Source organism: Dasypus novemcinctus, chromosome 6 (assembly GCF_030445035.2).
Source record: "Dasypus novemcinctus isolate mDasNov1 chromosome 6, mDasNov1.1.hap2, whole genome shotgun sequence".
NCBI lineage: Eukaryota > Metazoa > Chordata > Mammalia > Cingulata > Dasypodidae > Dasypus > Dasypus novemcinctus.
Window position 1 is genome coordinate 72,263,957 of NC_080678.1, and position 13,442 is coordinate 72,277,398.

The 13,442-nt window shown below is 39.3% G+C and overlaps 2 protein-coding genes across 8 annotated transcripts in view; one reads left to right on the forward strand and one right to left on the reverse strand.

Moving 5' to 3' along the window:
- The window catches only part of JMJD1C (jumonji domain containing 1C), a 336,090-nt gene extending 335,097 nt beyond the window's left edge, over positions 1 to 993 (reverse strand). Inside the window, exon 1 of one of the 7 annotated variants that reach the window (XM_071215817.1) lies at positions 719 to 993. The gene's annotated coding sequence lies outside the window, so the exon portion shown is untranslated. The remainder of the gene's footprint in view (positions 1 to 718) is intronic. The other 6 variants (XM_071215823.1, XM_071215821.1, XM_058298904.1 and 3 more) reach the window with 6 other exon arrangements.
- Positions 308 to 13,442, forward strand: part of REEP3 (receptor accessory protein 3) — a 95,793-nt gene continuing 82,658 nt past the window's right edge. The window contains exon 1 of the mRNA XM_004470501.4: positions 308 to 565. Within this exon, the coding sequence (XP_004470558.1) occupies positions 534 to 565 (32 nt within the window). The 5' untranslated portion in view covers positions 308 to 533. The remainder of the gene's footprint in view (positions 566 to 13,442) is intronic.

Below are 13,442 nucleotides of genomic sequence, written 5' to 3' on the forward strand. Positions count from 1 at the left end.
CGGGACACGGAGCTCCTGCTAATATTTTATTTTTCATACTCCCCATCTCCGAGTTCCCTTCCTCAGCCTCCCCACCCCCACTCCACGCCCCAGGTCCCCCGGTGGGCGTCCCAGAGACTTAAGGAGAAAGGAAAAGTAAGAACTTGACCGCAAGGAGTCGGGGCAGCAAGGCAGTCGGGCGTGGCCCGACAAACCGCGGACTCGAAGGCGCTATAGCGCAGCCCCCGGAGCCCGGCCGCCCGGCCCTCTACCGGGCCAACGTGCCACCGCCACCGCCTATCAGCGGAGCGCGGAGGCGGGGCCGGCCGGGTCCGCGGCGGCTCGGGCAGGCAGGCAGGCGGAGGCAAGCGGAGGCAGGCGGGGGAGGGGCCGCCGCGCAGCTCCGGCCACCGCGCGTCGACAGCGGGCCCGGCTCCTGAGGGCGGCCGCGCGGCCCCAAGGAGTGCGAGGGGCCGACGAGCGCGCGGCCTGCCGTTGGCGGCCTGGTCCGCCGCGCCACCCGCCCCGGTGGTGGGACCCAAACCCCCGGGAAAATGGTGTCCTGGATGATCTCCAGAGCCGTGGTGTAAGTGTCGCTCACGGCGCCCGGGCGCCCGCGCGAGGCCCGGGAGAGGTGTGGGGAGGGGCTGGAGGAGAAGAGAAGGCCCGGGCCTGGGCGAGGGGTGGGGTGTCCTGCCCTTGGGCCTATTCGGGAACTGGGTACCCTCGGCTTCCTCACCCTGGTCCTCGTCACTGTGGGTCTCCTGCTGCTCGCAAGGGCTCCGGTGGCTGACGCTGCAGCTGTGGCTGCGGAGCGGCCCAGCTGCGTGCGGCGCGGCGCTCCTGCTGCCGCGGCGCTGGGTAGGCGGGCGCGCTGGACAGCCCGCGCGCGCTCCCTGCTCCTGCTCCCAGCGTAGCGCGGCACCGCCCTGCGGTTCCGAGAGCGGCGCGTCTCGCGGCGGCGCCCTGCGCAGGCTCCGCAGACGCCGAGCGCGGGAGGCTACGCGGTCCTCCAGGGGACGCGGAGGCTTCGTGGAGTCTTTGTATCCCGCGGCTGTTGCGTTGCGGCGTTTCTAGGCGCTTGATTGCTATTCGGTCACGTGTGGTAGGAGGAGAAATTTCCCTCAAAAACTGAGGCGGGTCCCAGTTTAGGATTCCTGGGAAGAGTCCCAGTTGCCGTAAGGTTTACTAGTTACTGAGATAGGAGCCCGTAATTGAAAGGACCCATGTCCCGGATTTTGGCCTTGTCTTGGTGGAAATATTTGCAAAGTGATTGAGAGGTTGCAGGTGCTTATTGCCTTTGTTCAAATTAACAAAGCGCTACCGGTCCGTAAGACAGTAAGTAGTTGATTTGTGGTGTTGACTCTGTATCGGTGTGTGTTTGAATAGATTTTAAACCGATTTCCCCGATCGTTATCCCCTCACCATCTCTCCCCCTTCAAACAAAAAAAAGTCGCCAAGTAAACAACAATGTCGGGCGCCGGCCTTACAGCGAGGACTCGTGGATTCATTATTTATGATCTTTTTAAGAGTGTTATTATCACAGTATCTTTAGAAAATGTTTATGTGGGGCGGTAGGTTTCTCTGATTAACTTTAGAATTGGTTAATAATAACATAGCCAGATGTCTCATTTCGTTATTAAATAGGGAAAAGGAACTAAATTTTCTGAGTTTTGCTTTTGTTTGGGAGTGAATCCCTTAGTAGCAATTGCAAAAAAAATATTGTCATTTGATTTAATGCCCTTGCCCTTCCTCAGTACAGTTTCTGCTTTTAAAGCCCCTAAAGTGCCTTTGTCACCTGTACCAAACTAAATCAAGAAATAAACATACATACCACAGATGCCTTCTGGTTTTTAGCCTTTTCAGGCTTTGAATCTGTCATTTACATAATACAAGCATACCTTCTTTGGAGTCTACAGGAAGAAAATCAAGTGTCTCATTAAGAAAGTACCTTTTTTTTAGTTATTCACAACTTTTTCAATTTCACAAAAATGAGAGCACCGAAAAAGGCAGCTCAACAAGTTATGGAAACAATAATCCTGAAAAGTTATTTTTCAGGAAAGTTTATCTTACCTAATTCCAACTCCTAATTCAGTTCTAGTGTTCAGAAAGATACATAGATGAAAGATCAGTTAAATGGCGTAGTTAAGATGTCCTTATTAATGACAAAAAAATGAAGAGAAAAATGCTTAATCCTATTCATATCTCACAAAACCAAACCCCTTATTCTTTTTTTTACCTTTCGAATTAATATAGTATAAACTTTGCTTTTGCCATAAAATCATTACAATGTTGTTAATTATAGTCCATGAATTATATTAGTTATATTTTTCCCATGTATCACCACATTCTTAACAGTGTAGTAGAACCCTCCTGTATTTGTGTTAACTAAAATCCTCATCTACTTCCGATATCATACATTCCCAGTATCTTCCAGTTGTCCTCCAACTAACATTAATCTTCCTAGACTACTCCTTTCAGCCACAATCACATCCATAAATCAACAATGTTTATTACGTTCATTGTAAAGTATTACCAGCAAGTCCAACCATTACCACATATTTACATTTTTTTTATTTCTCTCCCCTTCCCCCGCCCCGCCCATGTCAGCTCTCTTGTGTCCATTCACTGTGTGTTCTCTTCTGTGTTCGCTTGCATTCTTGACAGCACCAGGAATCTGTCTCTTTTTGTTGAGTCATCTTACTGTGTCAGATCTGTATGTGTGCGGTAACACTCCTGGGCAGTCTGCACTTTTTTCACATGGGGCAGCTCTCCTTGCAGGGTGCACTCCTTGCGCCTGTGGCTCTCCTACACTGGGGATACCCATGCGTGACATGGCACTCCTTGTGCCCAGAAGCATTGCGTGTGGGCCACCTCACCACATGAACCAGGAGGCCCTGGGTTTGAACCCTGGACCTCCCATAGGATAGGCGAACACTCTGTCAATTGAGCCACATCCACTTCCCGCACATATTTACATTTGACCTTATTAAACATTCTACGTATATCCAGCATCTTCTCCCCCTTCTCATCCCACATTCCATCTCTCATGAACCTACGCTTCATAGTCCATCTCCATAAATCGGATCATTGTATTTATTTCATATTAGTGAGACCATACAACATTTGTCCTTTTGTGTCTGGCTTATTTCATTCAACATAATAGCCTGAAGCCTCCATGTTGTAATGTGCTTCCCCAATTGATTGATTCTTACAGCTGAGTAATATTCTATCATATGAATATACCACATCTTGTTTATCCATTCATCTGTTGATGGACATTGAGATTGTTTGCATCTTTTAGCAGTTGTGAATAATGCTGCCATGAACATTGATATGTCACTATCTCTTCACATCCTTTATTTCAAGTCTTCTGAATATATTCCTAGTAGCTGGATTGCTGGATCAAATGGCAGTTCTATATTTAGTTTCCTGAGAAACCAACAGATTATCTTCCACAGAGGTTGTACCATTTCACATTCAATTGACTGATGGAATCAAATCAAAGGAAAGAAACCCTCACATCTGTGGTCAAGTGATTTTTGACAAGGCTGTCAAACCCACTCAGCTGGGTCAGAATAGCCTATTCAAAAAATAGTGCTGGGAAAACGGGATATCTATATCTAAAAGAAAGAAAGAGAACCCTTCTCTCACACCTTATACAAAAATTAATTCAAAATTAATCAAGGACCTCAATATAAAAACTAGAACCATAAAACTCTTAGAAGAAAATGTAGGGGAACATCTTCAAGATCTTGTGCTTGGTAGTTGTTTCTTGGACCTTATATCCAAAGCATGAGCAACAAAAGAAAAAATCGATAAATGGGATTGCCTCAAAAGTAAATACTTGTGTTCTTCAAGAGAATTTGTCAACAAAGTAAAAAAGGCAGCCTGCCCAGTGGGAAAAAATCTTCGGAACCACATATATATTGGCATACATTCTTAAATAAATGTGGATATATTTTATAATATTTTAATGCACATTTCTCCCTTTATGCTTTTTGCTAATGACATTACTTGCTGTTTATTTTATATTTATTTTAGACTGTGGAAATGATGTTAGACAAAAGCACATTCTAGCAGTTTTCTTATTTGAGTTCAAAATGGGTCATAAAGCAACAGAGACAACTCGCAACATAAACAATGCATTTGGCTCAGGACCTGCTAACGAACGTACGGTGCAGTGGTGGTTCAAGAAGTTTTGCAAAGGAGATGAGAGCCTTGAAGATGAGGAGCATAGTGGCCAGCCATTGGAAGTTGACAGCGACCAATTGAGAGCAGTCACTGAAGCTGATTCCTCTTAAACACACAAGAAGTTGCCGAAGAACTCAACATTGACTATTCTACAGTCATTGGGCATTTGAAGCAAATTGGAAAGGTGAAAAAGCTCAATAAGTGGGTGCCTCATGAGCTGACTGAAAATTTTAAAAATTGTTGTTTTGAAGTGTCACCTTCTCTTAATCCAAGTAACAACAAACCATTTCTTGGTCGGATTGTGACATGCAAAGAAAAGTGGATTTTATATGACAACCAGCAATGACCAGCCCAGTGGTTGGACCAAGAAGATGCTCCAAAGCACTTCCCAAAGCCAAACTTGCACCAAAAAAAGATCATGGTCACTGTTTGGTGATCTGCTGCTGGTCTGATCCACTACAGCTTTCTGAATTCTGGCGAAACCATTACATCTGAGAAGCAGGCTCAGCAAATCTATGAGATGCACCAAAACACTGCAGTGCCTGCGGCCGGTATTGGTCAACAGAAAAGGCCCAATACTTCTGCACAACAACGCCCAACCACATGTCGCACATCCAACGCTTCAAAAGTTGAATGAAATGGGCTACAAAGTTTTGCCTCATCCTCCATACTCACCTGACCTCTCACCAACCGACTACCACTTCCTCAATTATCTCGACAACTTTTCGCAGGAAAAGGCTTCCACAACCAGCAGGATGCAGAAAATGCTTTCCAATAGTTTGTCAAATCCCAAAGCACAGATTTTTATGCTACAGGAATAAACAAACTTATTTCTCATTGGCAAAAATGTGTTGATTGTAATGGTTCCTATTTTGATTAATAAAGATGTGTTTGAACCTAGTTATAATGATTTAAGAGTCACAGTCTGAAACCGCAATTCCTTTTGCACCAACCTAATACAGATGACAAACAACACTATTAAAAAATGGGCGAAAGAATCAAACAGACTTTTCTCTGAAGTGGAAATATAACTGGCCAACAGACACATGAAAAGATGTTCACATTGCTACCTAGCAGGGAAATGCAGATCAAAACCACAATGAGATGTCATCTCACACCATAAGAATGGCCATTATTAAAAGAATAGAAAACTTCAAGTGCTAGAGAGGATATGAAGAAATAGAAACACTCCTTCACTGTTGTTGCAACTGTACCTTTTTTTTTTCTCCTAACTTTGCGTTCCTTTGACTAGTTCTTCAACTGATAGGAAATTGTGAAGCACGTCGATTTGAGTTATGAAGCACTTTGATTTAGAGTTACTCAAATTTTAAAAAATTAAAAACACAACTTTTTTCTGTTCATCATTAACTGACTATAAATGCCTGTTCTTGGTACTACCTATAACCCAAAAGTCATTAACACATAGTTGATCTTAATGGAATTGACAGTTCAGATACTCATGTACCTGGAGTATAAATCAGAATGTTCAAGAGTTAAATCCAGTGTTCTGGAGGTTAGACAAGGAAGGGATCATATCTGGTTAGAGAATCAGAAAAGGCAAAGGAGATTACATTTCAGATGGGCCTTAAAGTTTGTGCCTAATCTGGACAGCCAAAGTGAAAATGGAAAGGATTCTAAGCATAGGAATTAGCATGAAGCAAGGCAAAGCCCAGGGTTGTTATAGTGATGTGATGGACTGGGTAGAGAGAAAACTGGAAAGGTAGAATGGGGCCAGTTTTTGAGGAATTTCAGGTAAGTGACAGATTTTATTAGGCAGCTATGGTTTTACTTTGGAAGATTACTCTGTCCTTGGTGTATGAGATGATTGGCAAAGAAGAAAAATGGGAGACAAGGTGACCATTTAAGCCTACTAAAGCCTGTGATGCTAGAACTTAGAGAATTTAAGTACTGGAGGAGTAATGAAGGAAAAGAAGTAAAAATGTGAAAGAGAAAAATGACATGAAAATATTTATATTCATCAAATTTAGGAAATGGGTTTCATCAGCCTTTGAACCATTAGCATATTAGAAAGCATGCTTGTCAGGTAACATAAGCATCATTAAGTTTTGACTCCTTGTGCTTCAGTTTCCACCTCTAAATGCAAGAATGGTGTCTACCGTCTTGATCATAATTTTAAGGACTCAAAAGATTAATCCCAGAATCTGTACAAATTTGGAAACCTTTAGCACACTGGGAGATAGAATTTACTTACATTCTTTTTAGACCAATGAAACATCCATCTTGACCAGAGCCTGAAGAAAGATTAGACAGTTCCCTCAAGGTGAACCTCTGGTGGGATGAGCAAGGAACATAAGGAACCTCCAGAAACAGTGCTCCCTTGTGTGCATGAACGCTTCCTCCGTAGACCTCAGGATATCTTCCCCTTACAGTGTTACATTGGGGGAACACCACTGACTGGAATAAGACTTAGATGCCACTTAATAGCTGTGTGGTCTTGGGCAACATGCTTAACCCATCCAAACTTCAGTCTCATAGTATTAAAATGGTTATATTTACAATAAGACTATTGTAACAATTATATTAGTTTAACTAAAACATGCTAAGTGTGGTTCTACATTTATTTAACATGTAGTTTAAACTTATTAGTTATATAGATAAATATTTTATGGTATAGGAATGCAAGATGGTGTAGAGGAAGAGCTAACATTGAACTAACATTAGGAAACCTGGAATTTAGAACAGGCTTTGGTTATATTAACTACCTGAATGACCTTGGTTCAGCCCATAACTAGTTCTAGACCTCAGTTTCCTTCTGTGTAAAAATAAAAATATCAGTGACTCCAAGCTCTTTTGACCAGCTCTAGCATTTTGTTTATGGTATGAAAGTATTTTTCATTATTTCTAGTTTGTTTAAAATCAGCTTACTTTAACTTTACAGACAAGGTTCAAGGTTAGTTAGTAATTATTAAGGGATAATAATCTGAGATTACCAAATGATAAGTCATTCAAGATGTGATACTCATATGTTGTCACACCTCTTGAAACATGACTCACACATGGAAGGAAATCCATTTTTTCTAACTTTTCTTAATTTATTAATATTATACATAATATGGCATTATGGTTAAGATCAGAACTAAAGCCAGATTGCCTGGATTCAATATCAGTTCCTCCATTTACTGGCTATAGTCTATTCCATAAGGATTATATTAGTTCATATACTTAATGTCCTTAGCCCAATATCTGGCACATAGTCTTCACTAAATGTTAGGAGTTGTTATCAGAACAAAGAAGAACATATTCCCTTATAATTCCAGCATACTGAATTTGTAAACTGTTTTCAATACATATTTTCTCTTTGAGTTTTTTTTTCCTTTTTGTATGTGGCATTGTTGTAATTAGAGTATAGTAAAAATTATATGCTATTATTTACTTTCTTTTTTAAGTATCTTCCATGTTGCTTTGAAATCTTGTTTAATATCTAACATTTGATCCGGCTAAATTTTATAACTTAGATAGTTATACTTAATCTTAAAAAAATCTTTTTAAGTATTTTCTGAGTATAAATATCCAGTAGGAGTATTTTTAAGTCAAAGACTATGAGCGTTTCTATGACTGTTGATGTGAATTGCCAAATTGCTCTCCAAAAGGATATTAATATTTTACATTGACCCCTGCAAGGTATAAATGCTATTGATCATAACATGGCCAACATTGGGGTTTTAATTTTTTTATACTTTCCTAATAAGTATAGCAGATCTTATTGTTTTCTTTTGCATTTTATTTCTTATTATCATAGTTATTATCCTAATATTTGTTTATTAATTATATCTCCTATTATGCACATCATTTGTATTTACTTTATCCATATGTATCTAGGGGATTTGATAATTTACTTGTTTTGTCTGAGCAACAAGAAAAATTCTTTAAAGAAATTAACCTTATGTCATATTTGATACAAATAGGTTTCTTAACCTAATTTCAGTTTTCTTTTATGTGTTTTATTTTTATTGTGTGGAGTTTATACTTCTAGTACAGCTCAACTTGTTCATATTTTACTTTATTCCTTTGAAATAGAATATATTAATTACTCCAGATACTTGATAGGTACTATTTTCTCAAATAGAATTGGATAAATTTGGGGACTTCCTCTTTAATTCCCTACATCTATAGTTCTCTTTATGTATTAGTGACACATTTTAATTTTTTGTTTACCATCATTTTATTATATTAACAGAACTACTAAAAACCTCAATCCTCTTTTTTTAACCATTCCTCTTCAATTTTATTTAAAAGGGCATCTTCAAGCCTAAATAAGAAACCTTAAAAAATCATACTCCAGCAATTTTCCCATTCTTTCCAGCATCATGTTTTTCAGCATCATGTTTTTCTCGGCTGGATCTTACTCATTAGGGTACAAACATGCTATTATTTCTCCTATCTTAAAAATAAATAAATACTCTTTCAGCCTAGTAAATCATTCATCTTATCATCCCATTTCTCTCAAAAGCAAAACTCCTCAAAATAATTGTCAGCATTTGCTGTTTCCACTCTTGATTCCCTTGGCTTTGCTGCCACCCACTCCCCTGAGATTGCTCTTCTCGGGGTTAACATTGACCTCCACTTAGCCAAATTGTTTGGTCCCCTCATCTGACTTACCAGCAGCTCTTTTTTTTTTTAGAGCTACCCAGGATTGAACACAGGGCTTTGGATACAGGTGCTCACTCTTCACTTGGGTTCTAGGAAGCCTTGTTCTTGTTGTTTCTGTTGTTGTTTTCCTCATAGCTCACTGCCCACTCCCTTTTCAGTCTCTGTTACAGATTACCCTCATTCCCTAATCTCTTGAGGTTGGAGTACCCAGGGGCTCAGTCCTTAGGACTTTTCTCTTTTCCACCTTAGACTCCTTTGAGTATCTCATCCAATCAGTTCTATATTCTGGTTCTCCCTGTAATTTTAAGTGTCCATCCCAGACCTCTCTTCTGAACTCCATGTTCATATTTCAGCTGCTTGTTTAATTCCACTTGGAAACAGCTGAAAGTCATCTTTTTTTAAGAGATATTTATTTATTTCTCTCCCCATCCCCGCCCCCTTGCCCCAGTTGTCTGTTCTCTGTGTCCATTTGCTGAGTGTTCTTTTTGTCATCTTCTTTTGTTGTCAGCAGCACAGGTATCTGTGTGTTTTTTTTTTGTTGCATCATCTTGCTGAGTCAGCTCTCTGTGTGTCCTGGGCAGGCTGTACTTTCTTTTGCACTGGGCGTCTCTCCTTAGGGGCACACTCTTTGCGCATGGGGCTCCCCCATGTAGGGGCACCCCTGCATGGCAGGGCACTCCTTGTGTGCATCAGCACCGTGCATGGGCCAGCTCCACACGGGTCAAGGAGGCCCGGGGTTTGAACCACAGACCTCCCATGTGATAGACAGGCGCTCTATCCACTGGGCCAAGTCCACTTCCCTGAAAGTCATCTTAAACTTAAGATATCCCAAACTGAGCTGCTAACTTTCCTTCCCCATCTGATTCCTCCATCTGCCTTCCCCAGCTCTGTTATTGGCAACTCTGTCCTTCCATTTGAATCCTATAGTGTATCTTGTTGACTTTACCTCTTAAAATATATCCAGGATCTTCCACTTCTCACTATTTTTACTTAGACTGCTCTACTCTATGTATTACTATAATAGCATCCTGCTTCTTCCCTTGTCTCCCTACAGTTTATTCTTTTTTTTAAAAAGATTTATTTATTTCCCCCTACCCCGCCTTCCCGTTCTGTTTTTGCTGTCTCTGTCCATTCGCTGTGTGATCTTCTTTTTGTCTTCTCATTTTTTCTCCTCTAGGATTCATCAGGATTCGATCCTAGGGACCTCTCATGTGGAGAGAGGTTCCCTGTCAGCTGTGCCACCTCAGTTTCTGATTTCTCCTGTGCTTCACCTTGACTCTCCCCTTTGTCTCTCTTTTTGCTTTATCGTCTTGCTGCGTGACTCACTTGCACAGGTACAGGCTCGCCACGCAGGCACACTTTCTCTTCTTTTTTACCAGGAGGCCCCATATGGTAGACGGAAGCTCTATCACTTGAGCCACATCCACTTCCCTATAGTTTATTCTTAACACAGCAGCCAAAATTATCCTGTTAAAATGCAAGTCAATTAAATTACTCCATTGCTCAAAATGCTTAGATCATTTCCCATTTTATTCAGAGTAAAGCCAAGTCCTCACCATGGCTTTATATACTTGAAGTTAATTTTGCAAATAGAAATGATAATGGCTGGATGGGTCATTAAATAGGTCATTCATGGATAGACACTTAAAAAGGACTCTTTAAAGAAGTATTTACATCCATATAAAGAGTCTTGGAATTGTGTAAATTTTAAACTGAAAATATTAAAGTATTAAGTAAAATATGATAAAATAGTCTGATAGCTTTGTGAAAGAATTTCTGGTCTTTTCCTTGCCAAGTAAAAATGAAATGCCAAGTAAAAAAGAAATGCAAATTGGAAATAAACTTTTTTCCCCCCACACAGCTTTTTTTTTTTTTTATGATGAAATAATTTTAATGAATTTCTAAATCCTAGCTATTATATTATTTTATGTGGTGAATTTGATGCAAATACTACTTTGTTTCAGTTGGTCTTCATGTCTACGAAATGAAATATAATATCTTCCAGTAAGCCTCTATCCAATTAGCTTAGATGTTTGCTAAGGACAAATTCTTATAGTCTCTAATTAAAATAGTTTACCCAAAATTAAATCAGAAAAACATAAGTAAGGGAAATGTGGAAAATTATAATTTATAACATTAAAAGTGACACTGCCTAGATGCATTTTAAGTGTGTGAGGAGGGGAAGAACTGATGAGAAAGGAAGGCAGTTTCTTTCTTTGAAGGCTTATATTCTGTTCCCACACTGCAGAGTATAACATCACTGTCCTCTTGACCCCTCTTTTATCCTTTCCTCTCCTTTTCTCCAGTTTTTGTTTTCTTTTTTCCCCTACCATCTAAATAAAAGTGAGAAGAGATTGGTATGTTCTCTATCATGTGCAGAGAAATATTTTTATAGATTAAAAATATATATACTACATTTCCAAACCAACAGAAGGAGAAAAAAAGGAAAGAAAACAACGAGCAGGGATATTCGACAAAATAAGACAGTAGAAATGGGTTCAGTTAATAATGAATGGCAAAAAATAGAAACAGATTAGGCTTTCCTGTTAAAAGACAAACTGTAACACTGGAAAAAACTATAAAGAAAATGATGAAACATCATTGAAAGATACAAAAGAAAATCTGAGTAAATGGAAAGTCCATGTTAATGGATCAATGTTAGCTAATGATTGTCAGGTCTTCACAAATAAGTCTAAAAATTCTTTGAAATTACAACTGGATTTTTCATTATTTTTATTTTCATGGAACTTGATAAGTGAGTTATCTGAAGTTCATAAGAAAGAACAAAAACCAAAGAATCAGTTAGATAGCTTTGAAAAACAAGGAAGGACTGCCCAATTATATATCAAGATTTACTATAATGTTACAGTAATTTAGACAATGTTCGCCAACAGACTGGCAAAACATAATAAAGAACATGGAAACTAACTCAGACACGTGTGGAAATTTGATGTGACAGGTATACATTAGGGAAAGATGGATAATTTAATAATTAGTGTTGTGACAACTAGTTTATCTCCACAAAAAAGAAGTAAATTAGATCCTTATTTCACACCAAACTCAAAATTAAATTCTTAGTGGATTACCTGCCTAAATGTGAGAACTAAATTATTTCAACTTTTAAAAGGAAATATAGGAAAACATGATTAAGATCTGGTCAGTAAGAATTTTTTAGCTCCTCGAAAAAGCCATGGAGGAAATGATTAACAAATTTGTCTATATTTCTTGTTTATTTTTTGTGTCTATATTTTTTAATAGCCCAACATACCGGATGCTCATTTCCTATCAAGTATTGTTCTGAGTATTTTCAAACTAATTTAAGTCTTGCAACAGCCCTAAATGATAAAGATAATACTATCTCTCTTTTGCCAATTAGAAACCTGAGGCTTAAAGATGTAAAATAACTTGTTCAAGGTAGTCACACAACTAAGTGACAGAGTTATGTGGCAGTCTAGTTCCAAAACCACATCTTACCCAATAAACTGTATTGCCTCCTGTGTTATAATTCACACCTATTTTTCAAAAAAATTTTTATTGAAGTATATCATTCTTACATGAACATACATAAACATTAAGTGTATAGTGAAAGTTGTCAACCTAACAAAGTAAACATGGGTAGCATCATACATGGGTCCCATACATCAATCCTCCACCAAAACCTTACATTGTTGTGATCCATTTTTTACAAACTATGGAAATCATTATCAAAATATTACTACTATCATCAAAATCTTACATTAGATGTATTTTCCCCCAACCCACTCTATTTTTTTAAAAACCTATCAATTTTATTCATTTTGATAAAACATACAATTTATCCAAAGTGTAAAATCAGTGGTATTTGGTATAATCTCATAGTTGCACATTCATCACTTCAATCATTATTAAAACATTTTCATTTTTTCAATCATAATAAACAAAAACCAGTCAAAGACACAAGGAAATGCCTCCCCTTTCAAGCTCTGTTTCCCCTGCTTTACATAGCTGCTTTTTCTGACTATTCTTGCACAATTATTTCTTCGTTTATTAAGCAGTTTTACTAAGATATATTCACATACTATATGATCTAGCCAAAGTGTATTATCGATGGCTTTTTTTTTCAGCAGTTAATAAGAACTTTATTGTAAATTATAACTGAAATAGAAAATAAATTGAGGCAGTGGACTTGGCCCAGTGGTTAGGGCGTCCGTCTACCACATGGGAGGTCCGTGGTTCAAACCCTGGGCCTCCTTGACCCGTGTGGAGCTGGCCCATGTGCAGTGCTGATGCGTGCAATGAGTGTCCTGCCATGCAGGGGCATCCCCCACGTCAGGGAGCCCCACGCACAAGGAGTGCGCCCCGTAAGGAGAGCCGCCCAGGCGAAAGAAAGTGCAGCCTGCCCAGGAATGGTGCCGCTCACACGGAGAGCTGACACAACAAGATGATGCAACAAAAAGAAATACAGATTCCTGTGCCACTAAAAATTACAGAAGCAGACAAAGAAGACGCAGCAAATAGACACAGAGAACAGACAATCGGGGTGGAGGGGAAGGGGAGAGAAATAAATAAATAAATCTTTAAAAAAAAAAAGAAAAGAAATTGAAAGAAATTATAAATTTTAAAGGAAAGCATAAGGGTAGGTTAGAGTTAATGTAATCCATTATAAGAAATAGTTTAAC